The 25,880-nt window shown below is 33.6% G+C and overlaps 2 protein-coding genes across 2 annotated transcripts in view; both read right to left on the reverse strand.

Annotated features, from left to right (window-relative positions):
* Positions 1–3,228: 3,228 nt before the first annotated feature.
* On the reverse strand, positions 3,229–16,175 carry LOC128184536 (leucine-rich repeat-containing protein 74A-like). Its single transcript, XM_052854070.1, has 14 exons — positions 15,590–16,175; positions 13,027–13,208; positions 9,709–9,816; positions 9,118–9,211; positions 8,191–8,240; positions 7,988–8,069; positions 6,890–6,975; positions 6,346–6,540; positions 6,129–6,221; positions 5,715–5,832; positions 5,067–5,203; positions 4,753–4,847; positions 3,919–4,219; positions 3,229–3,578 (listed from the first exon to the last, which is right to left on the reverse strand). Exons 1-14 carry the CDS (start codon positions 16,041–16,043, stop codon positions 3,408–3,410), a joined length of 2,166 nt encoding a protein of 721 aa, XP_052710030.1. The 5' UTR covers positions 16,044–16,175; the 3' UTR covers positions 3,229–3,407.
* A 1,057-nt stretch (positions 16,176–17,232) lies between these two features.
* LOC128185643 (uncharacterized) overlaps positions 17,233–25,880 on the reverse strand; it is a 126,455-nt gene continuing 117,807 nt past the window's right edge. The window contains exons 202-216 of the mRNA XM_052855246.1: positions 23,693–24,091; positions 23,419–23,569; positions 22,901–23,040; positions 22,273–22,370; positions 21,913–22,093; positions 21,577–21,685; positions 21,228–21,435; positions 20,935–21,135; positions 20,594–20,819; positions 20,111–20,414; positions 19,774–19,791; positions 19,434–19,483; positions 19,169–19,200; positions 18,960–19,070; positions 17,233–18,224 (exon numbers count right to left, since the gene is read on the reverse strand). Of these exons, the coding sequence (XP_052711206.1) occupies positions 17,754–18,224; positions 18,960–19,070; positions 19,169–19,200; positions 19,434–19,483; positions 19,774–19,791; positions 20,111–20,414; positions 20,594–20,819; positions 20,935–21,135; positions 21,228–21,435; positions 21,577–21,685; positions 21,913–22,093; positions 22,273–22,370; positions 22,901–23,040; positions 23,419–23,569; positions 23,693–24,091 (2,699 nt within the window). The 3' untranslated portion in view covers positions 17,233–17,753. The remainder of the gene's footprint in view (positions 18,225–18,959; positions 19,071–19,168; positions 19,201–19,433; positions 19,484–19,773; positions 19,792–20,110; positions 20,415–20,593; positions 20,820–20,934; positions 21,136–21,227; positions 21,436–21,576; positions 21,686–21,912; positions 22,094–22,272; positions 22,371–22,900; positions 23,041–23,418; positions 23,570–23,692; positions 24,092–25,880) is intronic.

Genomic DNA, 25,880 nt, shown 5'->3' on the forward strand with positions numbered 1-25,880 from the left:
CCACACATACGACGCAAATGGGTTTAAAGTAAAACTACGAATATCACCCAATAAATTAGACTTAAAAAAAAGTATTATGAATTGCTAAATTTTGTGTTGTTTTAAAAAACATTCGCGAATGATTGGAATACAGATGGGTTAATTTCAAGTGTAACCCGACTCCCTGCGTCCATACAGTGTACAATATATAAGCGCCAAGTAAATGATGACCGCCATTTGAACCATTAATGTTTATATTTTATTGTCTACTGGAAGTTGTCTTCCTAAGGTTCATAAAACATATTAGACTACCCATGTTTACAGGGGTAGAGTGCAGGTGTTTGCGTTCATGGGTCTTTACACAGTGAGGTTAAAATGGTTGCATTACTGATGGGTATAGAATGAGGGTTTTGTGGTGCAGAATTTAAACTTTGAATAAAGGACGCTTATTTTGAAAAGGATGATGGTTTGAGACAATTCTGTCGTATAATTCATGTTTATCGGTTTGGGAGGTGCTTCATAGAGTAAAAAAGCATTGGAAGGTGTTCCAAAAAAAATAGAAATAACAACATTGAAGGGTGTTCCAAACAAATAAAATATATTGAAATATATTTCAAAAATGTAAAATGCAAACAACAACAGCAAAAGTTTTTTTTTTAAAATAAGAATTTCGATCAAATAAAGTATAGTGTACTTATTTGAATTTCATTCGGAAATCTCTAATTTACCTACATTTTTATATAAAAAAAAATATGGATATCTTAAATCTGCGTACATGTATACGCGGGGCAGGATTTTTTTCTTTAGGAATAACAAAGGAAAATCCCTATAATCAAAAACAGCTAGGCAATAAGTTTCCATGACTGTCAGACAAATTAATGATTAAAACAAAACAGCCATCCAGCCATTTGTCATGTTTTAAAGCTTTTAATTTCTTCATCACTGTAAATGTATATTTTTGTGTAAAAATGATGGTTTGGTCAATTCACAGGCAAAAATAAGCATATTAATATAACAGAAACATTAGTTCGTCTTCTTATTTTGGTATGATTGGTGTCTACAATTTAATTCTCAAAAAAATTGCAATAGCTTACATGTCTATTTCTCTAAGGAAAACATTTTTGAAGACGTTAATAATAAAATTATTTACACACTAGTATACATTGTGTTTATTTTTTGTTGCGTACATGTACATGTATACATATTGGTTTACAAGCCAAAATTTGTTCCATCGTATATCTCGTACATTGCAGCTGTTAATATTTTTTCTAAAAGCCTTGATTTAAAATAGTATATCTTTGTATTTTCTCGTTTTCGAACGAATGAAACGCTTTCTTTGCTTATAGATGAATGCACCTATATAGACGCGTGAGAGACTTTGAAAAAATTTCACTCAGCATCTTGATTTGAACTGTGAATTGTAATATCGTTTTTATTGTTGTTTCTCATAAAGAATACAAGAAGAAGAATTTACATGTACATGTAACATCACTCTGAGTTCATCATATGGCTCTATATTTATTTTAATTCGAATTTATTTTTTATTAAAAAAATGAATATCAATATAATTATCCCATGAGGCGGAAGTCACATCTGTGGTATTTATTGACTGTTAAAATATAAATGTATGTCTGAGCAGTGAGGACGGCTGATTAAGAAAAGTAAACACGAATATTGCCTGACGCCTCTCCTGTGTGTACATAATACATGATATATTCAATTATTGGTGATATGCATGCTCTCTTAAATTTTGATTAACAGGAATAGGAAAATTCCTTATATTGAACAAATATCAATTCGATTGCAAAATAAAAAAAAAATATAATTCATAAAATATGAATAAATAAACATAAGGTATCCAAATCATTATTGTCCAGAGTACCATCTGTGCAGCACAAAGAGAGAGAGAGAGAGAGAGAGAGAGAGAGAGAGAGAGAGAGAGAGAGAGAGAGAGAGAGAGAGAGAGAGAGAGATGCGTAGTATCAGTGAAAAGAGAGACAACCCTTCTGTTTTTCAGTGTATTATTATCAAATTGGTTTTTCTTCCCCGTGTAACGATACTGGAATTTGTAACATATTGTGTGGTGGAGTGTTTTAATAGATAGGTGATAAAAATACAGATTCAGTCATCATTCATTGTGGTATCCATGCATCGGAAAAATCTGCCACAATTTAAAAATTACCACATATTTGAAACAAAATAAATAGAGGAAAATGTTTTCGTTGACTCATTATATCGACGGCGTTTTAAGGTCATGCAAGGTGTACCCCCGTACAATCAAAATTACAAAATAAATTAAAATAAAAATAAACACAAATAAATAAAAATTAATCATCTTAGTCTGCACCAAAGTATATACAACTTCAGGCCTCACGATCATGAGGCAATTTCAGACTGAAGTTTCAGATTGCTTTATGATCCTGGGACAAGATATATTCGATACATGTAAATATACTCGTACATGTATATTAAGAAAGAATTTAATCATTCTTAAGATTAGACTTAAAAAAAAAAAACAACGAAAACTACCCAAAGAACAATATACACGACTGATTGTATATTTGTATACTAATGTGAATATATCTTTCATATGCTTTACATATAAAAAATGATGGATAAATTCTAGCTACCCTCTGCGTTGTCTAACCAATGATTGAAGAAAAACACTTTTGATAATATTTTTCATAATTTATTATCAATGAAAATATAGCAATTGATTAAATACCTAAGTTAATAAAATATTGTCAGGTTGTTGTGGAAAGCGATGTCTGATCTTATCTCTATCCATACAGGTTATCAATTTTATTTAAAAGAACAAGTTGTAGCAGCCCACTCTATTCAGAGATAAAGGCACAGTCTTTCCTACTGAAATGCGAGTCTGCATAAATAAAAAAGAGAAAATTGCAGATTTGCATGTATGATATTGCTGTATTTGTTTAAATAAAATTTTTCGAACTCATTTATTTTCCTTGATTGGTGCGTACCAGGAAAAACGTCATTTAGAGATGAAGTTTATATTAAAATGTCTGTAAGAAATGATTACTACATGTATTTTAAAATTAATGTATATTGTATCTTATAAAGTGTCGCACTATAACCATGGAACATTATAGTTATTACACATGTACATACAATGCATTTGTGTTTGAATGTCAATGAGTGCTTCAGTACTTGACTATTGTCCTTTCTGATATATTTCATTTTATTAAATAAAATATACAACATAAATATATCAGAAAGGACACTATCTCTCAGTCACAACGATCTATACATCGGTTTTGAATATAATCATTAACAATTAAAGCTAGACAAATTGTAACGTTAAATTAGCTAGAGTTAAGGTCGAACGAAATAACAGTTTCTTTTTAATTGGCTACTTTTAATAAAATTCGAAAAATCTGGGGGGTTTTCATTCCCTGTCTGAGATATTAGATGATCTTCACCGACATCCAGGATTGCCCCTCCTGGTGCCTCTTCATGGCCGCCCCCTTCTTCCTCTTCTTCTTTAACTTCTTCTTTTCAGGTTTATGGGGACAGCCCAAAGGCGCACACATAGACAGCGTTTTTACAGGTCTCTGGGTTGGGACAATTTGTTTTATCTAGCAATCAAAAAAGTTTATGATAAGATATTTTATACAATACATTTCAAAATTCCTAAATTAATCGAGGCTGCTTTCGTTAGATTTGGTTGGATGGAATATCAAAAATAGAAAAACCTATTTAATAATTTACCCTATATGTAAATAAATTATCAGTTAAATTACAAATGAAATTAATTCGAAAAAAAAAATAATACAATAGTTTCATAAGCTGTTTAAAATTTCTTGAAAATTTCCTTAAAATTGCTTAAATATGGCCAGCAAACTGTAAAACAACCCTTAACAATTTTTTAACAGATGAAATTAAAATAAAATTAAATGTAAAACAAAGTCTTAGTACTTCCAATGGCTGTGTTGGGTGCGATGACACTGATTTTGGGATCTTGGGGAGCGAGAGGACAGATTTCTTGCTGGTGGTCCGGGACAGAGTGCGTCCGTGTGACGTCACAGAGCCTGACCTGTCACTGAGGGTGGTGGGGGGTCGGGGAATCTCCTCGTCCGTCTCGGACAGCACCTCCAGGGGGAGGTTGACGTTCAGTATACGTCTGTGGTACTCCCTGCGTTTCTCTCTTTTGACACGCTCGGCGATTTTCCTGTTTCTCTCGCTCAATACTTGGTGATGGACTTCGTCCATCAATTTCCTGTGAGAAAGTATATCTGGTTATGTACAGGGATAATATGTACACGGTAAATTGCTCAATGCTTGCCTTATATAATTTGTTTACATTTCCAAGATATCACTTATGGATGATAAAATGCCATATGGCATGAAATTTGTACCTAGTATGTAAGAAAATCAAACGACTGATCAATTGTCTAAAAGAAAATGCACCGTGACAAGTAAAGTATACATGTATGTTCTTCAATTTGTATTAATTAATGTACAGAGAAGGAAAATTAAGTTTTCAGAACTTGTGCCAAATCCAATTAAATCAAAAGACCATAATTTATAAATAGTGCCTGTTACAGGCACATTTTTTTTTATCATACTGAAAGTCTTAATTTTTAAGATCTACCCATTGCCAACTGAAGTATGTTTTTAACGCTGAGGGTAATGGAACGGATTATGAACTGGTCTAAACCAATCAGATTTCAGTATTTAACATAATTATGAAAGTACAATGATAAAATTAATTTTTTTCAAGTCAGCATTAAAGTAGAACTGTGGCCTTACTTGTAGTTGATGCCTATGCTGCTGTCTGTGGAGCGCGAGGAGATGGTCTGGGCCAGGGACTCCAGCTCATAGCGCCACAGCGGCACCCCGGCTCTCTAATCAATACGCATCATTGTTGATCAGTTCAAATTGCAACGAAATTTCAAAATTTGTTTCAGCATAAGGTTTAAATTTATTTACAGATATATTCTTTTTCAAAAAGAGACCAATTATAAAAATATTAAGCTCCATGAGTTAACAACTAATTTATCTTTGGTTATAATAAATGACCTCTTGTATGTTATGCCGGTCTAAATGCGTCAGTTCTCTTTTACCTTCAGTCTGTTTTTGAACTCTCGTTTTGATACATTGATGTGGGCAGATTTATCAAAGGCACGCAATAGTTCAAGGGGACGTAATCCAAGAGATTTCATGTATGAAATAACTCGTTCCATGGCAGTTATCTCCCGTTCTATAAAAAGAAAATGCAAATAGTTTCAATGGCATAGCAATATCAAGAGAGTAAGATTTAAATAAAAAGTGCAGGTTTGGATTGTGGGCATTTTTAACGACCTAAATTCAACAGAGGCAGTCACATCTGATCAGATAACGTTAAAATTGTCGATCCTTTCGTCTTCTTGTGCCAACTGGACGTCCAATGTCTGGGGTTGCCAGGTGAAAAAATAAATCAATCGAACTTACTCTTATTTTGTTGCTGTCAGTTTCTGCGGTTTTTAATTTTTTATTTGTTATTCCGATAGCCTCCAACAGCGGGCGAAACGACTTTCATTAACATTTTCGCCGACGATTATTATTTCATCCGTTGGACAAGAGTTAGTGTAATTTGGTGATGTGTCACTGCATACACTAACCGAACGGGTAAGTGGGGCGGTAGTAGAACTATGCCAAAATTGTTGGCTTTTGACATACGTATCATTTGCTGAAAACAAAACAATACTGCATGCTGTAACAGTTACGCATACCCTTTCTCTCCCCGAGTACGTCGGCCGTCCTGACCACGCCCCCGTGGATCAGCTGGAACTTCCGCTTACTCATCACCATGACAGCCATCAGTTCCGCCTCACCGAGCACCGCCACGTCCTATAAAACAATCAAGTCATATTTTAACTCGAAACCGAAAACTTGTACATATGTATATGTAAATTGATTACTCACATTGTGGAAGAAGAAATATTGGTGTGAAAGAATTACGTTATAACTGACAAGAGCAGACGATCAGATCATGTTTGCAAGATTATCCTTGGTACGTATACATCAACAGATTTTATGGAAAAATGACGAAATTGTATTTACTGTAAAAATTCTAAATCCTGCCCCCAAAACTCTTGTACCAATAGTAAACATTTGGTCAACTTATGAATGAATGTATTACGTACGATCATATCCAGCAGACGGACTCTGCTGTCGTCCCCCGATACCGCCATTATGAGGTCCATGGCTCCTGTTGTAGTCAAAGGGTTGTTTCCAATCTAAAACAATAAAGTTTATGAAGTAAACCAAAACAAATTCATAATTCCATTTCCACACATTCATTTAATTGAGAAATTCTTATAGATTAACTAATGTACTTTCTGGATGATGTGCAATGCCTACTTTGAGCACTTGTAGCGTGCTGTTTGCCGCCAGACCTTTGGAAATGACGTAAGCACCGTTCCAGTTGATGTTGTTGTGTGAGACGTCTAGTGACGTCAGAGTCTTACAGGACTTCAGACATTTGGACACGGCCACGGATCCATCGTACAGCAGACCATTCCAGGAGAGGTCAAGTGAGGTCAATGTAGTGTTCATCTACAGAGACGGCATTTATACCGTTACTTTAACTTTGTGCTTTAAAACTCTTTGCATGTGATCAATAAAGTAGATATTGTAACCATTGGGAGCATAACGTTACTCTTAATAGTATCCCAATATAGATGTACAGAAATGACCCCGACCCTTCACATAAAACGAAATAGAGGGAGAAAATCATTTATTACCAGTCATTTTTTACATTGAAAACAAAAATGCTATTAATATGTCATATAATATTTCTTTATTAACGTGAGATTCAATCAATACCATATTGGTATTTTGGATTTTTAGCTAAATAACAGGAGTTATAACCAGCGCTAGTTTTCCTTGGTCCCACTATACTTACCTCCAGGGCCTTTAGTACACCTACTGTCCCTTTACCACACAGCTGGTTCCAGCTCAAGTTCATCTCCTGTATCCGTTTGTTCTCCGCTTGTTCGAAAAAAAATCATATAATATACACACGATACATCTCAATAGTATAGAATATAGCATAGCTAATCAAAGTACTGAAGAACTGACGGGAGTTGATTTTGTCGATGTTTATTTATTTTAAAATCAATGATATGTTATTTTGCATGACAAGTACATGTAGTTTCTAATTTATGAAGTTGAATTACGCACATTTTTATAATATGAATTTTTGGACTTTTTCGACAAGAATGTCGAGAAACCCCCATATGAATCATGTTAAATAATATTTAAAGATAAAAGTAATTCAATCAAACTATGTATCAGTAATAGAAATATTTCTCGAAAATTGTATGGATCCAAGCAATATTGAACCCTAGTCTCGTTCAACCAAACGCTCGGCTGACACCGTAAATCTCCGACAAGGGAGACAGCTGAGCGTCGAGTTGTACGAGACTATATTGAACTCTGGCGTAGGAATACATACGACTACAAAAAATATTTAAATTGTTCGTACCATTTATAAAATCTGACTGTTTTCAAGGTATTTATAAATAAGTTTCCTTGAAAAACATGCAATGCTTTAGCATACATTACATCGAATTTATCAATTAATTTCAATATAACTAAGTCTTGTCAGCAGCAATGATTTGTGCTGAGGTTCAAACACTGTTTCACTTTCGGTTTGTCTGAGTAACTGCATAGGAGAGTTGATTAAAATCAACTCCCAAAAATGAGTGTAGTGTAGTTAAGTGTAGTGTAATGTAATGTAGTGTAGTGTAGTGTAGTATGGTATAGTATTAATAGTATAAGTATCGTATAGTATTGTAATAGTTTGTTAATCAAGTAATCAATTGCAAGAAAGGAAAATAACAAGGAACTCTAACAAAAATGATGAAGTCTATCGTGAAACTCTTTGCTGCTCAGAAATGTGATAGGCGAATGATAAATGCATTTAATGTATTCATCTTTATATAAATATCCAAAATGTTCAATTTTTATGTAGTGGGTTCTAGTATAAAACAAGAATTACCCAGACCCGCCCCAAGGATCAGTCCGCTGTCTTCACAGAGTAGATTACTGCCGAGGTTCAGTGATATCAGGGTGGAGTTCTTCTGCAGTAATTAAAAAAAACCCAGATAGATTGATATATGTAAAGTAGAATCAATATGTAAATGAGTCAGGTAGAAATACAAAAGTTAAAACGACGTATTGTTAGCTTGAGGAACAACTTACTGCAATACCGGAGGCTAGGAGAAGTGCAGCTTTATCATCTAGTTTGTTTCCTGGAACAGACTATTAGAATTAGGATCATACAAAACCGGGTTCTGGCTGTACGCTGGTAACATGAACAAAGTATTATCACGTGCTTAAAAGACAAATATGTATTAATATTACAGGTGTGTTACGTTATTATTAATTAACCAAGTCTAATCAAGAGAGCAACCCTAATACAAATAGGAGCAAATCCCCGTATAACCTTGATTGGACATGCATAACTAATAATATGTACTAAGTAAAATTTGTACATGAGGACAAGTACACGATTGTTTTTGTGTAAGTGTTTCAGAAACTGAATGCAATACTTGAATTACAATAGCAATTGAAATTTATACATTGAATTACCTGTATGTAGATAAAAGATAATTATTTATATGAAATTTACTTAATGACACAAGCTCACAGTAAACAAATCACGTAAATTATGTGTGGGTAGGTAGCGTATCTCAAGAAATGTAATTAAATAACGCTTTTCAACAAAGTTCTTAATCATTCACTTGTAAGTGATATCGATTAGGGTCGTCAAGTTGAAATGCAATGCGTGTGATATACTAGCCATGAAACAATCAAGGATTTAATATTCCTCCATAAAAACGTTTTCAACCTCCTACACTCAAAAAATAGTCTACTCAATTTAAAAATTAAACAACTGAAGTCAACATCAATTTAACGCACGATATTTATCAAATTTGAAACAAACGTCATATTTGATTTCTCGCCGTTTTATTGCCCTGAGTACTTTTTCCCCCGCTACAGTACATGTCTTTATTCATTTTTTTCAGTTAACAAACGAACTTATAATTTTTATTCATAAAATTCAAATTATCTACAGCGAATCATTTTGAAATGACACCTGAATGACCTACACTCTGGTTGCTTTACCTGAGAGGTCCAGGTGCTGTAGGATTCTGTTACAGGTGAGAGCGTGTGACAGGGACCTCATAGAGACATGGCTGATTCCGTTACTGCTCAAATTCTGTTAGTCACAGGTAAGCCACAAAGGTATTAGTAAATGTACTTACATATACATGTACATATAAAGTTACAGGTATACAGTTTATGTAGTTAATTTATTACGCTGTCACAGAATATGACCACAATTATTCTCATTAGTTCAATAATTGTTATCAACGAAACTGGTAGATTTGTTTAATATAGTTTATGTGCATGTTTCTTATTCTCATATATATCACTAATTGTCATTTATCGTAATAACAATTCTATATCATGTAATTATAACAGTTAATTGTAAGTTTTGTATAATTTTTCTATTTAATGGTAAAGTCAACCTAGTAAGTTGTCAGAACTTGTGTCCGAACCATTTGTATAGGTATCTTATATATTTGATTACAATAAAATATGTTCAAATTAATATGACCACGTAATGCAATGTATTCATTTTTTATGAGAAATGTTTCTATAGACACAGTGATTGTGTTTTAATTTAATCATGGGATTTTTTAATTCGCTCACCAGTCTAGTGATAACAATATTGTCCGTGAGCAGCTGGGCCACATGGATACACCCCTCGTCTCTGACGTCACAATGAGACAGGTTCAAACTTTCCACACGGAGATTATCCTGGGAAAAACGATATTGAACTTGTAAATAAAAAAAACCCAAGCCAAATTCATTGTTTAATCGTATTTTTAAACAACCCAATATCAATTATCATAATAAAAACCATGTCATCTATTTCGTACCAAGACAATAAGATTGTGTTTACTGTTTACAAATATTTAGCAAACCAATATATGTATAATAATGACTGTGTAAATCCATGGACTGATTTTATACGACATATTTTAGACTCATGTGGGTTCTCTAATATCTGGACAGAACAATGTACTGCAATAGTTAATGATAAGTGGATTTCTGCCGCCATCAAACAAAGATTGCAGGACCAGTTCATTCAGATATGGGCAAAAGATATAGATAATTCATCTAAAGGTCAAATATATAAAATTTATAAACAAAAGTTTGGTTTTGAAAAATACTTAGGCATTCTTACTAAAAAATTTTGGAAACCACTTATTAAATTCAGAACAGCAAATCACCGTTTACCGATTGAAACCGGTAGATGGTATGGAATTCCTGTAAATGACAGAAGCTGCACACTCTGTAATAGTGGTAAATTAGCGGACGAATACCATTTTATTCTTGAATGTAAATTTTTTTTAACTTTACGTAAGCAATTTCTATGTACCAAGTATTTTCAAAAACCAAGTACATTAAAATTTAGGGAACTGCTGATGACAACGAACATCAAAACATTGAAAAAATTAAGCTCTTTTATATTGAATATCCAAGAGCAATTCTGCTGTCCAGCCTAAACTATATTAGCATTTATTATTATTATTACTCTCCGCGTATTGAACACCAATGAAACATTGTATTAAATTTTTATATGATGATCTATTTTTTTTTTCTACCACTTTTTGTATTATTACTATTTTTTTTTCTCTTACTTACTTATGCTTACTAACACATGTAATACTATGTTGTATTATAATTTATATATAATTTATTAGACCCTTGACATCACAATTTAATGTAAATATGTTATTGTACCTCATGTACCATTGTATGATAATGGTTTGAGAGAATAAATTGAAATTGAATTGTATATTATCAAATCAACCATACGTTATTATCATATCAAATATCTTTAAAGAAATCATATCAATGTATCAACTACATGTATCAACTTGGAAACTATTTACGCTTTGTTTATCATCACTGAAACCATATCCAGAACAATTATCATCGTTGCAACCATATCCTTATCGTATATCATCCTTGAAACCAAGTCCAATTCGTATATCATCATATAAATCAAAATCAATATTGCTATTACCATAAAGACCACATCCATATTGAATATCGTCATAGATACGCGGGTTATGTATTTTTCTGCAATATCACCACTTTCATATCCTGCATGAATCACCAAGAAAGCATTTTATTAACCATATCCATATCGAATTATATCAGATTAACCTTGTCTGTATCAATTATCATCATACCTATATCGTATTCATCATAAACACTATATCAATATCATGTAACATAATAGAAATGATATCAATGTTGAATATTATCATAGAAAACTTGTCCCAATAAACAAATCATTGAAAAAATTTCCCTATCGTATACCGTACTAAAACTCATAACAATATCGTATACCATCATAGAAATCATATTCATATCGTATACCAAAATAGAAATCATATCCCTGTTGTAAATCATAGAAATCATATCCATATCGAATATCATTAAGAAATCGTATCCATATCGTATATCATCATAGAAATCATACCCATATCGTATAGGCCAACCATATCAGAATTCATATCCATGTTGTAAATCATAGAAATTATATCTATATCGAATATCATCATATTAGATCATGTCATCATAGAAATCATTTCCATATCGTATTCTATAATAGATATCATACCCATGTTGTATATCATCATAGAACTCATATCCATGTCGAATACCATCATAGATCATGTCGTATATCATTATAGAAATCATATCTATATCATAAACCATCATAGAAATCATTTCCATATCGTATACTCTAAAAGAAATCATATCTATATCATATACTATCATAGGAATCATTTCTATATCGTGTACTATAATAGATATCATATCCATGTTGTATATCATCATAGAACTCATATCTATATCATATATCATCATAGAAACTGTATTTCTTTCGAATATCATAGAAGCTTGGTCCTCATCAATAATAATCAGAGACCATTTATATCCCTGAAAGTCTCTCATCATAATAGCTGTCCTATAATTAATCATGCTAACAATCACATATCCCTGCCACATCTCTTGTATCATTATGGAATCCTGGATTCATTATCAGATATCAGTAATAGCTCGCGTATCATAAAAACATGATCCAATTCACACATCGGTCATGATCAGTGTATTCAAAGCACAGATCCATGATTTATATAGCAAATCATCATAATTCATTTCTTACTAACACCACAGTGGAATTCAATCCTCACTAGAAAATCAATCAAAAAGCACAATACAGATTGCGCATATATACAATTCAATTACCTAAGAATTACGATCGTGGTGGATCAAATTTCGTGGATTTCATGGATCATGTTCGCCCACGAATTAACACCCACGATGAAAAACGAAAAAAGGGAATTAATTCTTTAATCATTCTTGTAAATTCTGGAACCCCCCCCCCCCCCCCCGACCCCTATGAAAATTAAGAAAACCACGAAATACTCCCCCCGTCCCTTGAATGTGTAAAGAGCTGGATGATCGCGGCCAATATAGGCTAAATAGAGAACCATTTTAACAAAGCCTTGGACTTTCGGTAGGATGTAGCTATCTATTTCTTGCGTCAAAACAAGCTAAAAATGACGCTGGTTTCAAGTGAAATATACACCGATTGCGTAGTCTTAGCTCAAAGGCCAGACAAATCTTGTTGATTTCAAAGAGCAAGGGCCGAGTGGCCTACAATGAAATAGACAGGCCTACGTCACATTGCTGTTCGACACCAACTACCCAAAGTCCAAGCTCTTGTTAAAATGGTTCTATCTCCCTGTATAAAAGTATAGAAGTTAATTTCAAGTTTTAAGGATAAAATATTTGGATTTTTTCTTTACTAAATTGTAGTTCATGGACTAAATTGTAGTTTATGACCATGCAAAAATATCAAGTTTAAAGTTTAGGGCAGATCTGAAGGGTGATTTGTTGACCACGTGGTCATTAGGCCTCCTTAATGAATTTGATGACTCTTACCACCAGAGCCACACAGAGGGGTTTGATGTCCCTGGCACTTAGACACCGGTAGGCCACCGACAGGTTCTTTTTCTCCAGCTCCTGAAGAATTCTCTTTTGTGGAGCCACGTTCCCAAACTTGACGCATGCGTCCACATACTTCTGTCTGCATATCAGGAAGTCACTCTCTCCGTATTCAGATTCTGTGAAAAAGGGTTTTAAATTAACCGGTTAAAAAACAGATACACTTAAACGTTATAAAATGTCATAATGTTAGAATAAAAAAAATTGGGATGATTAAGCGCTGTAGGACATGTTTTATTAAAACTTTATGAGTAGAAATGATGTAATTGTGATGAGAAAATGTCAAAGTATAATTGACTGTTATCTGGTAATTAAAAAACTAACAACATTTCGTAAAAGTCTTCCGTTTTGTAACGGATAATGTTAACGGACATGCTGCTAAAACTGCCAGGAGAGAGTTGATGGATATGTACATGGAGTATTGACAATTTTAATTTTTAAGTAGACACGTCTACCTGGAGTGTTGCAATCAATTATTTTAGAATTTCAGACGTAAACACGGTAATTTGAAACTCCTGCGGGAAGTACAATTTTAACGCGCAAAGTACCCTCCCGAGAGTTGCAAAAACAATTACATTACATTGAGGATATGGTTAAATAAAAGTGTTGTAAATTGTTTTGGAATTAGTTTATTAGTCATTGCTTTCATTTGTTTATTAATTCCCCCCCCCCTCCCTCATCTTCAGAGTATAAATAATAGAAAATCATGTAAAACCCATCCGCATAGCTAAAAAGTAAATATGTGCTATAAATCTATTAATTGATAAATTGTGATGAATAATGTCAATTGCCAGGTGTTAAGTTTAATGCTACAATTACAAAAGCAGTGTTCTCCAACGTATAAAAATGAATTGATTTTTCAAAACTTGCATTGGTATATTAAGTCAATAGATATGCATGGGCAGCAAGATGACAGGAATGCTTTAATTATTCTCCCTTTCACCGACATCAAACGTTTTGTTCTCATCACCTGAACCGTAAGGTAGCAAATTATTTATGCTTTTCTTCCTTAGAAAAATAAAAACGCTTTTGTTTTTCATGTACCATGCCTTTTTTTTCAAAAAAAATAAATAAAAGAATAATTATCATAACAAATATGATAGCATATAAATTAAAACTAAAGATTATAGGATATTGAAGATTCTAAAAAACAAAAATGGACTAATTTTCACTTTGCCTTATACTTAAACTATATCAAATTGTACATCAATAAGCAAACTATCTGCTAAACTAAAGTATATATGATTTTCTAAACAGTGCCGCTATTCCTAACAGTATTAAAATATTGATATTATTTACGCATTTCATGCATGTCATCTGTCATGTAAAGTAATATTGACTTCAATGTCGTTTCAATTTCCATTTATGGAGGTTTGTAATGGAAATTCTACTACATGTACATACATTGTGTGTTTAAAGGGGCATGGTCACGATTTTGGTCAAAAATTATTTTTTCGATTTTAATGCAGTATGTAAATAAAGCGTTTGTTTATATTTTGAATGTTGAAGTGAAAATTCCAGTTCTAGACCTAAAATGAATGTGTTAATCGTTATGAACTGTTTATTTATCTTTAAAATGAATCATAAGATACACAAACCAGCTTTAAAAAGATTTTTTACTGGTATATTGAACCTATGTAAACAAAAACAGGGCTCGAGCCTTGTTTACAAGACGAAGAATTGTAGGCCCGGTATCTTGCTTAAAACTCAACGACTGGCAACCAATTTCATTTGATTCTTAGAAATGCATTCCTAAAGCATTGCAAATAATAAAAACAAAAAAATAAAATTTGACCAAAATTGTGACCATGCCCCTTTAAGAATCGTCTGTAAACTTAACTTTTCAGTTCACTATATATTGAATTTCGATCGGCAGTTCAGCACAATAAAAAAACACTTACATACTATTAAATTATTGAATTATTTCCTTCAAACTCTTTTGTATCCGAAGGTAAGGAAAAACTATAAAATGACCCTGATCATATTGCCTCCTTAACGATTATCAAAAAGGACAGGGGATATTATAATTTTGGGATTATGTTCATATATACTATTAAAATTCTAAATGAAAAAAAAATTAAAAATGATAAAATATAGACATAACCTTAAACATACACAGATAAAGTAATCAAATGAAGAAGCTCTCATTCTGTAAACTGATATGTATACTAGCTGTGAGAATGAACACGAATGATAAAAGTGAATAAGTCGGTTATATTTTTAACAAGAAGTTAAGCAAAAGAAAATTTTTTCTGAATTGATAAGAAGATATCACTTTATTTTACTAGAAATTAATCGAGGAAAAGAAGAAAGTTTAGAAACTTAAATTGTAACAATAAAATACACTTGCACCGTGAACTCAAATTCATTTCCTTTATACTTAGTATGAATAAAAAATTTATGAATTTACGTACTAGTAAAATCAAGCTCTAGGTATAATAAAATATATAAGTATGATGCTGCGATGGAAAGGTATTTTCATTATAAACAATTTTCTTACCTTCCGTTGAAGTTTTGGGCGGCGGGTCGTCTAAGTCGGTATCGTAAAATTCACTGTCCGTGGTTTCTTTGTCATCGCCCGTCATCTCGCCGTATTCATCCTCATTCTCACTTAGTTCCTCCGTCGCCTCGTCTTCCTCGGAGTCACTAAACAAATACCCCCACTGACTGTTCTCTACAGGCACTTTACATTTTTTCGTAATTTCATCTAGCTCTTCGAAAAATGTCCGACAAGGATTATCATCGGAAAATGGACTATCTTTTTCGGTTTTATCACAAATATCATAGCTTGTCTTATCGTTTTCTCTTTCCTCATTCATTTCCTGTTTTCTCCTATCAGAGTTCCCTGTGGCATCTTCACTTTCGCTCTTTTCACTTTTCTTGCTATGTTCCCTTACATCATCCCCAGTTTCGGACTCATTTGGAATATTGGAGTCAAATTTTGAGTGAAACATACTTTCTTTTTTTAATTTTATTTTGAAAATTCAAACTAAACATTCCTACACAGAACCAGGTATGTAGTTATGGGGGAATATTGATAGTCTCTAACGGCTTCAGTATCTGAACAATCTTGACACTCTCTTTGTCATCAGTCAACTGTGTCGTAAACTGAAACTTCCAGCATAGCGACAGAGCCACGTTCCAACGCTTTCATATTCGCTCTCTTATTTAAAAATTCTTAATGATGAATAATTGATAGCGAGTGATAATGTTTTATTGAGCCTCTGTGCACGTTTACCTATCGATATACAGTCATAAAGTGTGACCGTCACAGAAAATTGAAAACAATACTAATAACGGTGATGAGATTCGGGCTTTGGTGAAAGTTCTGCAAAATGAGTAAGAATATATGTTGATAGGTTTGGATGGGGTGGGATGAGGGGGTTGGCGGTTCGATTAATAAACTAACAGTCACACGGTGATATAATAACAACCTCTCTAAACACATCACAGCTAGAGAGGTGACTTTTAATGATCTCAAATATTGATTGTTAAGTATGCTTCGTAACTTATGAACGGTTTGAACAGGTTTTTTGTTTTTGTATTTTTTTAAAATTTTCAATATGATCTGTATTGTAACAGAGTTGAGAAACGATTATGTAATTGAAAAGAGTAAGTATGCGTATCAATGGCTTTAGACATACTTATCTTTAATAACAACCTTCTATACACTCAAATAAAAAGTATGCTATTGGTTTAGCAAATTCTTTGGTTTAAATACGTGTATGTACTATGTATTACGACAGTTCCAGGAATGTGAAGTATTTTCACTTGATTCTACATTTGAATATAAATAACAACTATAACAGGTCGATGTAAATAAGTTGGATAACTACAGTTTCACTTTGTGCAGATCCGGCTAGTTTTACTGAATCAAAAAGAATTGGAGACTTAAAAAATGCATAATACTACAATTTTCAAAAATGTAGAAGGAAATAATATAAAACCGAATTATTTATTCCAGAAGATAAATCAAGTAAACACTTTTACAATATTTGCTGTTGAAAAGATGTAATTATAAGAAATACGAAAGCAACTGGCAGAATATCTGTGAAAAATTGTAGTTATAGAGATAAGTTTAATTTTTATGTTTTTTGCTTTTTTGATCGTTGTGAACCCTCATATCATTTCATTTGTTTTCAGTATAGCATAGTCTATACTTGTATTGTAATCCACCTGCATAATCTCTCTCTCTCTCTCTCTCTCTCTCTCTCTCTCTCTCTCTCTCTCTCTCTCTCTCTCTCTCTCTCTCTCTCAAAATCAGCTTCACTTCATATGAAATATACAAAACTGTACTATTAAGTAGAAATAGTATAAAGACTATGTAATATGTTTATATAAACGTTCCAATCATTATTATGTTACATATGTACATATGTTGTGAAATGAAAAACCCAATTAAAAAAAAAGAAAAAAAAAAAAAAAAAAGTAAACACTTTTACAGACAAATACAATTTTTATTTTAAAAAACTCTACTACAGTCAAAGCAAAAAAAACAAATAAGAGAAAAAAAAACTCATGTATTTTGAAAAAGTGAAAATTCCATACAACTACGAATTTTGAAGATATTCTTTTAAAAAACGTCAAATTAAAAATGTCTCAATGTGACCAGTCATATGTATACCAGGGGTAACTTTTATCATGGTCACATTACGTGTATATATTCACACTTCAGACTGTTCCTCACAGTTTTCCTCATCTACATCCGACTTCCATGCCAGTCTGGTGGTGAAGTGGTCGGGATCAACTGGGGACTGGACGCCATTCTCCCTGGTGTCCTCTGTGGGAGCCGGCGACCCCGGGCTGGAGGACGGATCCTCATTTGAGGGGGTGCTTCCTCTCCTGTTTTCCTTCAAGGTTGTTGTTCCCTGGATGGGCGTATCACTGTCGGTAGGGGTGTTGAAGTTTTCCTCTATGTATTCCCTGTCCTTGGGACCAGCAGACACCACCGCGTCAGTGGTCAGGATTGGTTCTGGGGCCACTCTCCTGTTCCGGAGGGAGTTTCTCCTCGTGTTGGACGGGGAGAAGTCTTCCTGGCCGAGTAGTCCTGGTATTAGAGGCTTGAAGCTGGTTTTTCTGTGTCGCTGGTAGAATTTCTTGTACTGCATTTCTATGTCAGGTGGACTGTGAAGAATCTGAAATTGTATTCGATATTATCATATAATTTTTAAAGCTTATAAGTTCTCTATATTTCAATTACTGAATCAATAACTTAAAGGATAGATTCTAACCACCTTTAGTTACCTGTTACTATATAAATCAATATAAGAGGATCACATCCTTTTGAATACAAACATATTTTTCTATTACATGTATATGTTACCATTACACATCCTTCTGAATTCATACATATTTTCCATTATAAAATCACAGATGCTTATCTTTTTCAAGAAACATTGCATTTGTGCCTTAACATTTATATGGCCCTTGACGAAACAGCATCAGAAAATTTATGACAACTTTTCAAATTAAAAATAATATATTTCTACTACATGCTCTTAATCAAGTGTTTAGGTTAGTTTATACATTAAAATTAAATAAATTACTTAAATGGTAATGAATTTTTGCATCTTTAATTACAACAAATTTAACTATGTTAAAAGGACTGGTGTATATTAAGCCATATGATAAAAGAACTTTGCTGGTTAAAACATCACACATTTAATTTATATATTGGATACAGTAAAACACAGTTACAGTAAACTTGATTATAATGAATTCAGGCTTTCGGTGAAATCAGATTCATTCCCTTAAACTAAAAAATGTACTACAAACATTTCAGATATTGATAACAATTCAAAATAGCTTGTCCCCTGGGGCTTCATTAAGCCAAGTTTTACTGTACAGTAATTACATGTTCATATACTTACTGGAGGAGGATGTACAAAAGTTTCATCCTCTTCAGAATAGTTGTCATCATCCAAGTTAACAGCCCAGTTGATTTTTGGTGCAGGTGAATGAGTGTCGTCTTCTCGAACTCCCTGTTCAAAGGTGAAAGAAAATAATAAGTCTAAAAATAATTTGTTACATATGATATAAAGAATTTGACAGTGTTGAGGAAAAAGAGAATAAAACTTACAAATTCTTCCTCCTCTGATTCTGTGTAATCATCTGCAAACAGAAAAGCTAGATTTATGTATATTTAATTAAAGTTAGGGTATTAGAAATTTACCTGTCAATGCTAATTTTTACAACAGAAAATTCATTACTGTAACACTTATTTTTCTAAAAAAAAATCTTTCATTGATTTTTTGTTAGAAATTGCTAAGAATATCAAAAAGGCTTATTTCTTTTAATATGTATCAATGCAAATAAAGTTCGCTACAATCAGTAAATTAATATACCTTGGTCACTTTCCAAAACTGATGGAAGAGACAGTTCTGATGAGCTTTTTCTACAAATAAATATAAAATTAATTTTATAAAAAAAAAAATCCCCCAGGTGCATCTAAAAGAATCCATTGTATACCAATGCATTTGACATAATTATTGATACATGGTAGTATAATGAACTAATTTCTACATATTTACAAAAAATCTTCTTTATAATGGTTGGTATGTTGCATTGTGATAGATCAATGACAACCATATGTAAACATCCATGCTAAGCTTCAATTGCCATTAAATTTATATAACTATAATGTCAGTTATAGTATATACCGGTACAAAACTAAAATATACTTACTTTATCAAGTACTCTTTCCTGAAAAAAAAAATGAAGGTAAAATTTGATTAGATAAATAAGAAATATGAGTTCTACATTGAAAGTTAAACTATTCAAATTAGATTTATCTTATTTTACAACAACTGACTAACAAGTTCAGTGAACAAATAATATTAAATCTGTCATCGGCAAAAAATTTTAAGATGGGAGTCCATGTGGGAGGGAGCCCATCTTTATTTAAACATTGCTTAAATAGCAAAAATCTTCCTTTATCTGGAATAATTTTTATTGTACAATTTATTGAAAACCTTCATTGAGTACTTTATCAAGATGACCCTTCTGATCAACAACAACTCACCCTCTCTGTTTCCTGTATCTGTAGAGGCCTATAGCCCCGAGTACCAGGATAATGACCACAATGAGGGCAATGACCACCCCCATCCACAGAACTAACTCGCAGTGGGGGTTGTCCGAGGGGCAGGCACAGCGGTAACTGTCCAGGTCATTGTAACAGACAAATGGAGGCACACAGGGGTCACTCAGACATTCGTTCACATCCTCTGTACAGTATTTACCCTGGTACCCTCCTCTACACACACATCTATAGTAGGCATCAAAGCTGTGGGTCCTGTGTGTGTCTTCACAGGGGTATATTCCAGTGGCTAAATAATACAAAGTTAGCAATGTAAGCATACAAGATATTGAAAATTGATGTAGGAAAGTCACCACAACCTCAATAATATACATATTCAGTTGTAAGGATGTAAAAATATTGGAGTGCCAGAACAAAACCTTGGAAGTGATATTAATTGTAAAGTTTCTATTGCCAAACTAGTTGTACCTTGGCATGTTCCATTGTTGTGACATGGCATCTCCATGATGCCAAACTTAATGTTAATAGGTAGAGAGGTCTGGTTGGAGCTGTCTTCGAAGTACAAACCAACTGTGAAGTTTCCAAACACATTCTTTGGCTGTGTGAATTCAATGATGTAGGTTAACCAGGACAATTCTGGTGCAGGATGGGGAAGGTTCTGTGTGAAGTTGTCTGAACATGGCATCATGGTGGGCTAAACAATAGAGAAAAAATTTCAGTTTTATGAAAAAAATAAATATATCATAAACATCAAGTCTGATGTATTTAAATTAGTTTAAATTTATGTTCAGTTATGTCTTGAAGCCTACCCTCATCCCATCAGAACTATTGCAGTCTTTAAAGAGTTGTGGCACTTGTCTGCTTTCTTCCATCACAGATATATTAAAATCAATGGTATTGGCCAGTACAAGTTTCAATGTGTCACTCTGTTCAACATCAAAAGCTCCAATCCTGGCTCTCCATAGCCTGCTGTCATTGGAGTTGAAATCGTTGATTGCTTCTAGTAACACCTAGTTTAAAACAATGAGGATTACAATTAGTTAATGCTAGTGCCTTTTAATATCATTTTACTTGGATTTAATAGATGGATGTTTACACATACAATGACATCCTCAGTGGGATCCTTGTTTAACAGTGATGAGCCATTCAGCGTTAAGAAGACAACAGGAGGGTCGTTGATTGGTTGGATGTGGATGTTGATGGTTACGTGGGAACTGGCTGGTGGAATATCTGTGCTGGTCTGGTTCTCTTTCAGCAGGATGTTGATTTCTTCGTCTCCAAAGCAGTCAAGACATGGAGTATACACCAAACTAAAGGAAAAATAATGGGGAAAAAATGTGTCTAAATTACAGATCTCTATTCTGAAATCATTCTTATTGGATGTGGAATTCTAGACATCACAGATGTCTTGAAAAAGAGAACTCTATATAGTACAGTAAAACAGTACTCACAATCCATCACTTGTAAGGGAGACCTCTCCCCTTTCTGTTTGGTTTAATAGAGAGAAAACTATGTGGTCTCCTTCTTCATCTACTGCTGAGAGCTGATAGTGCAAGGTTCCTGTAATTTATTCAACAAGATATTTATCAATCTACAATTTTAACATAAAAGCTATGCCACAAAAGCAATACATGCATCTTCATTTCAGCCTCTTACAAACTCACACAGTTGATGCCTTTCATTTAATTTGACATAATGAAGATTAAAAGACTGCTAAAAAAGTTTTCTATGAATATATAACTGAGAATCATAGTCAAGATATTTAATAAACAAATTGTACACGTTACCCGAGTCTTCCATAATGTTGACTTGAGTTTGACTATCCAGTACTGGAGCAGAGTTGTAAATGGAGGCACTTGTCAAGGACAGAATGAACATTGTCTCCTTCTCATAATAATCTGTCAGAGTTACTGCCCTTCTCCTCCTTGTTTTTGTATCAACCTTGTTGTCTGTGTGAGTATTGCACACCTGTACAATAAAAATTAACTACTAATTATTCAATCAAGTCAGGGGTGGGTAATACCATATTTGCTTTATCTTAAAATCTCAACATTAGAATTATGTATGACTGTTGATGAATGTTGGCTTTATCTTAAAATCTCCACACCAGAATTAAGTATGACAGTTGATGACTGTTAGTACTGTACCTTGACAGACATGGTTTGTCTGACAGGGTCGTAGACTTCCTGTTCCTCTGGAGGGAGGTGTTTACAAGTTCTGCTGGAGATCTCCCAGTACTGCATCACTGAAATATTGAACACAAGAATAGAAACATGGTGTACTCAAAACACAAAACAGATGCCATTCTCTGGGCTGACACAAACAGAATGGGGATACAGATGAATAAATAGTGACCATTTTTCCAATGATACATGTATTATATGCTGTTTATTTATGTTAATTTAATTTCTTTGGATTAAATTAGATTAGTTCTTAATTAAAAAATGCCTTTCTGTTAAAAGACAATTAAAATACATGACATTGTATATAAACACATTCACAGTGTACCCTCAAAATTTAGAAACCAAAAATGATTAACAATAGTAATTTATAATACCCTTTTAACCATATAGCTCTTTTTTATTCTTGAAGTAGTGGAATGTACAGTAACTATATGCTTCAGAAGACATTGAGAGGCACATTTCATTTAGTTCTTATTATTCTAATCCTGATCTGGCCACACTTAACTCATCATTCCAAAATGTCTTAAAATACTAGCAATTTCCTGGATTCTGAAACTAAAAATAATGTCTGTCAGCTCCATTACAAACAAACCTGGATTCCAATGAAGCAACATGGTTCTGTTGCCTGTGGTTATGTGGCCCACACTGTCAGGATATGTAATGACGACAGGGCCTGGCATTGGCACATTGCCAAGAGGGACAATGGAAAAGGCAAAGCTATGTCCATAAATCCTGTAAATACACAAACATATTTGTAGGAATAAAACATATCATTTAGCATCAATAATAACACAAATAATATGGTTTTATATTTGACCTCCAATTTTCACTTTAATAGAAAATATATATAATCAGCAGAAAGATGATTCTTCAAATCAAATGCAGCTTAAGTTTATATATATATATTTTTCATTTTTGAACAACCTTTATGTATATGTAACAGTGAGGTTTCATTTGATATCTTGATCCATATGACTTTGTAATGACAAGGAAAATATGAATATCCTAATTTGTATAAACATGTACGCCAGTAATAACAGTGTAAGACAGTGACTATACTTCAATTACAAAATAATACCTCAATATAAAGCTGTATAATTATCTAATAACCTTTTATACAGAAGTCTCTCCGCCATGTCTCTAGATGTCGCTGGATTCTGTATGTACGACACAAAATCTATGGAGGCATCTGAGTGGTAGTCTTTAGCGAGATCAGACTCACTTAGTTTGGTGACAACAATAGCCTGTCCAGCAGCTAAACCTGTCAATATTAGTATATAAATTTCTTTAATTCGTTCAATTTTAATTTATACAAGTGAATGATTTTGTCTATTTGACATTGAAAAAAATGTTGCTGCATTATTCATGTACTTGATAAACTCACCACTTGGTGTCTGGATATCCAGTTCTGCTACTGCTCTTTTCCTGCTTGTAATTGAGAGCTTTTCTTCAATGGCACTTCCATTGGTTGAGGTAGCCACCACAGAATCACTGTTGGTGATGACCACTACCCCCAGGCTTTTGTTAGTACACAGCATTGCCTTGTTACACAGTCGCATGGTCACAAACATCTGCTGGCCCACCGGCATGGTAAAACCATTGGAAGCAGAGTTATTGGTGTTGGTGTAATCCTGATAGGGTTTCAAGTCCGATAGTTTTCTGACCTGTACTCCATTTATCCAGAGAGCTCCATCTTTGATTTCAGCAGAGCCAGACATATTGTAACCCACCCAGGTACAAGGTATAATGTCATCTGTTTCCTCTTCCGATCCAACACAGAGATCTGATATTAATTCAATTATTATTAATTAGATATAAAGATACATACAGTACAAAAAATGCTGACAAGAATTTTTTAGGCCAAAGTCAAGAAATTATTGTTATTCTTTTTAAATTAAAATAAGCTATTATACAGAAAGTTTCTGGACAATCCGAACTTAGTGGTATATATATAAAGTTACAAAATTTGTTCAGTAAAATGCACTAAAACATTCTCACAATTGAAGTTTGTTTAAAATTCTTGCTGGATGAAATATGCAAGCTCATGACAGTTTAGTGAACTGGTTAAAGTTTAATAGAAAAAGTTTAATCTAGTTTGGTCCAATAAAAATACATAACTATGTAGAACAAGAGGCCCAGGGGCCACATCGCTCACCTGAGCAACAATTGCCTTAATTCTGATCAAATTAGCATTACAGTACATGTATCAAAATATCTTGACAACTAAGTACAGTAGATCTTGCAAAAAAAAAATTGAAAATCTGCCAATTTTTATCCACCTCTTTCTTTTGGTAAATACCAAGCCCCTTTTGTTGTTGTACCTGTAAGATGATTTTTCTCTTTTCCTATATACCCCCCCCCCCCATTTTGTTGCCCCACTTTTCTCTAGGGTATCATGGTTTCATCAAACTTATATCTGCATAACCAGTGCTTTCACACTAAGTACTGAGTTTTGGACCGAAAAACTTTCCCAGAATATTTTTAAAGATTTTCTCTATATATGTAAAAATTCAAACCGCCATCACAGCCCCGCCCTACCACTAGGGACTGTGATTTTGAAATTACACTACCCGAGGATGCCTCTACACAAGTTAAAGCTTTTCTGGCCAAATGGTCTTTAAAAAGAAGATTTTTAAAGATTTTCTCTATATATTCCTATGTAAAAATTCATCCCCCTATTGTGGCCCCACCCTACCCCCGGGGACCATGATTTTAACGAACTTGAATCTACACTATCTGAGGATGCTTCCACTCAAATTTGAGCTTTCCTGGCCTAATAGTTTTTGAGAAGAAGATTTTTAAATATTTTCTCTATATATTCCTATGTAAAACTTGACCCCCCAATTGTGGCCCCACCCTACCCCCGGGGACCATGATTTGAACGAACTTGAATCTCCACTTCCTGAGGATGCTTCCACTCAAAGTTGAGCTTTTCTGGCCTAATAATTTTTGAGAAGAAGATTTGTTAAAAATTTTCTCTATATATTCCTATGTAAAACTTGATCCCCCAATTGTGGCCCCACCCTACCCCCCGGACCCATGATTTGAACAAACTTGAATCTACACTACCTGTGGATGCTTCCATTTTAATTTGAGCTTTTGTGGCCCAATAGTTTTTGAGAAGATTTTTAAAGATTTTCTCTATATATTCCTATGTAAAACTTGATCCCCTTCTTGTGGCACCTCCCTACCCCCGGGGACCATGATTTGAACAAACTTGAATCTACACTACCTGAGGATGCCTCCACACAAGTTTTAGCTTTTCAGGCCAAATAGTTTTTGAGAAGAAGATTTTTGAAAAATACCAACAAATTTTCAATAATTCTCAATTATCTCCCCTTTAAAGAGGGCGTGGCCCTTCATTTGAACAAACTTAAATCCCCTTCACCTAGTGGTGCTTTGTGCCAAATTTGGTTGAAATCTGCCCAGTGGTTCTTGAGAAGAAGATGAAAATGTGAAAGTTAACGACGACAACGACTACGACAGACAACGGACAAATTGTGATCAGAAAAGCTCACTTGAGCCTTTGGCTCAGGTGAGCTAAAAACTAGTTAACAAGTATTGTGAGAGCA

This window comes from Crassostrea angulata, chromosome 5 (assembly GCF_025612915.1).
Source record: "Crassostrea angulata isolate pt1a10 chromosome 5, ASM2561291v2, whole genome shotgun sequence".
NCBI lineage: Eukaryota > Metazoa > Mollusca > Bivalvia > Ostreida > Ostreidae > Magallana > Magallana angulata.

Coding starts and splice junctions, on each gene's coding strand:
- LOC128184536 (XM_052854070.1), bottom strand. CDS start 16,043: ATGTTTCACTCAAAATTTGACTCCAATATTCCAAATGAGTCCGAAACT. Junction 8,241..9,117: donor ACAGCACCTGGACCTCTCAG/GTAAAGCAACCA, acceptor AGTCTGTTCCAG/GAAACAAACTAGATGATAAA. Junction 3,579..3,918: donor ACCCAACACAGCCATTGGAA/GTACTAAGACTT, acceptor TTTGATTGCTAG/ATAAAACAAATTGTCCCAAC.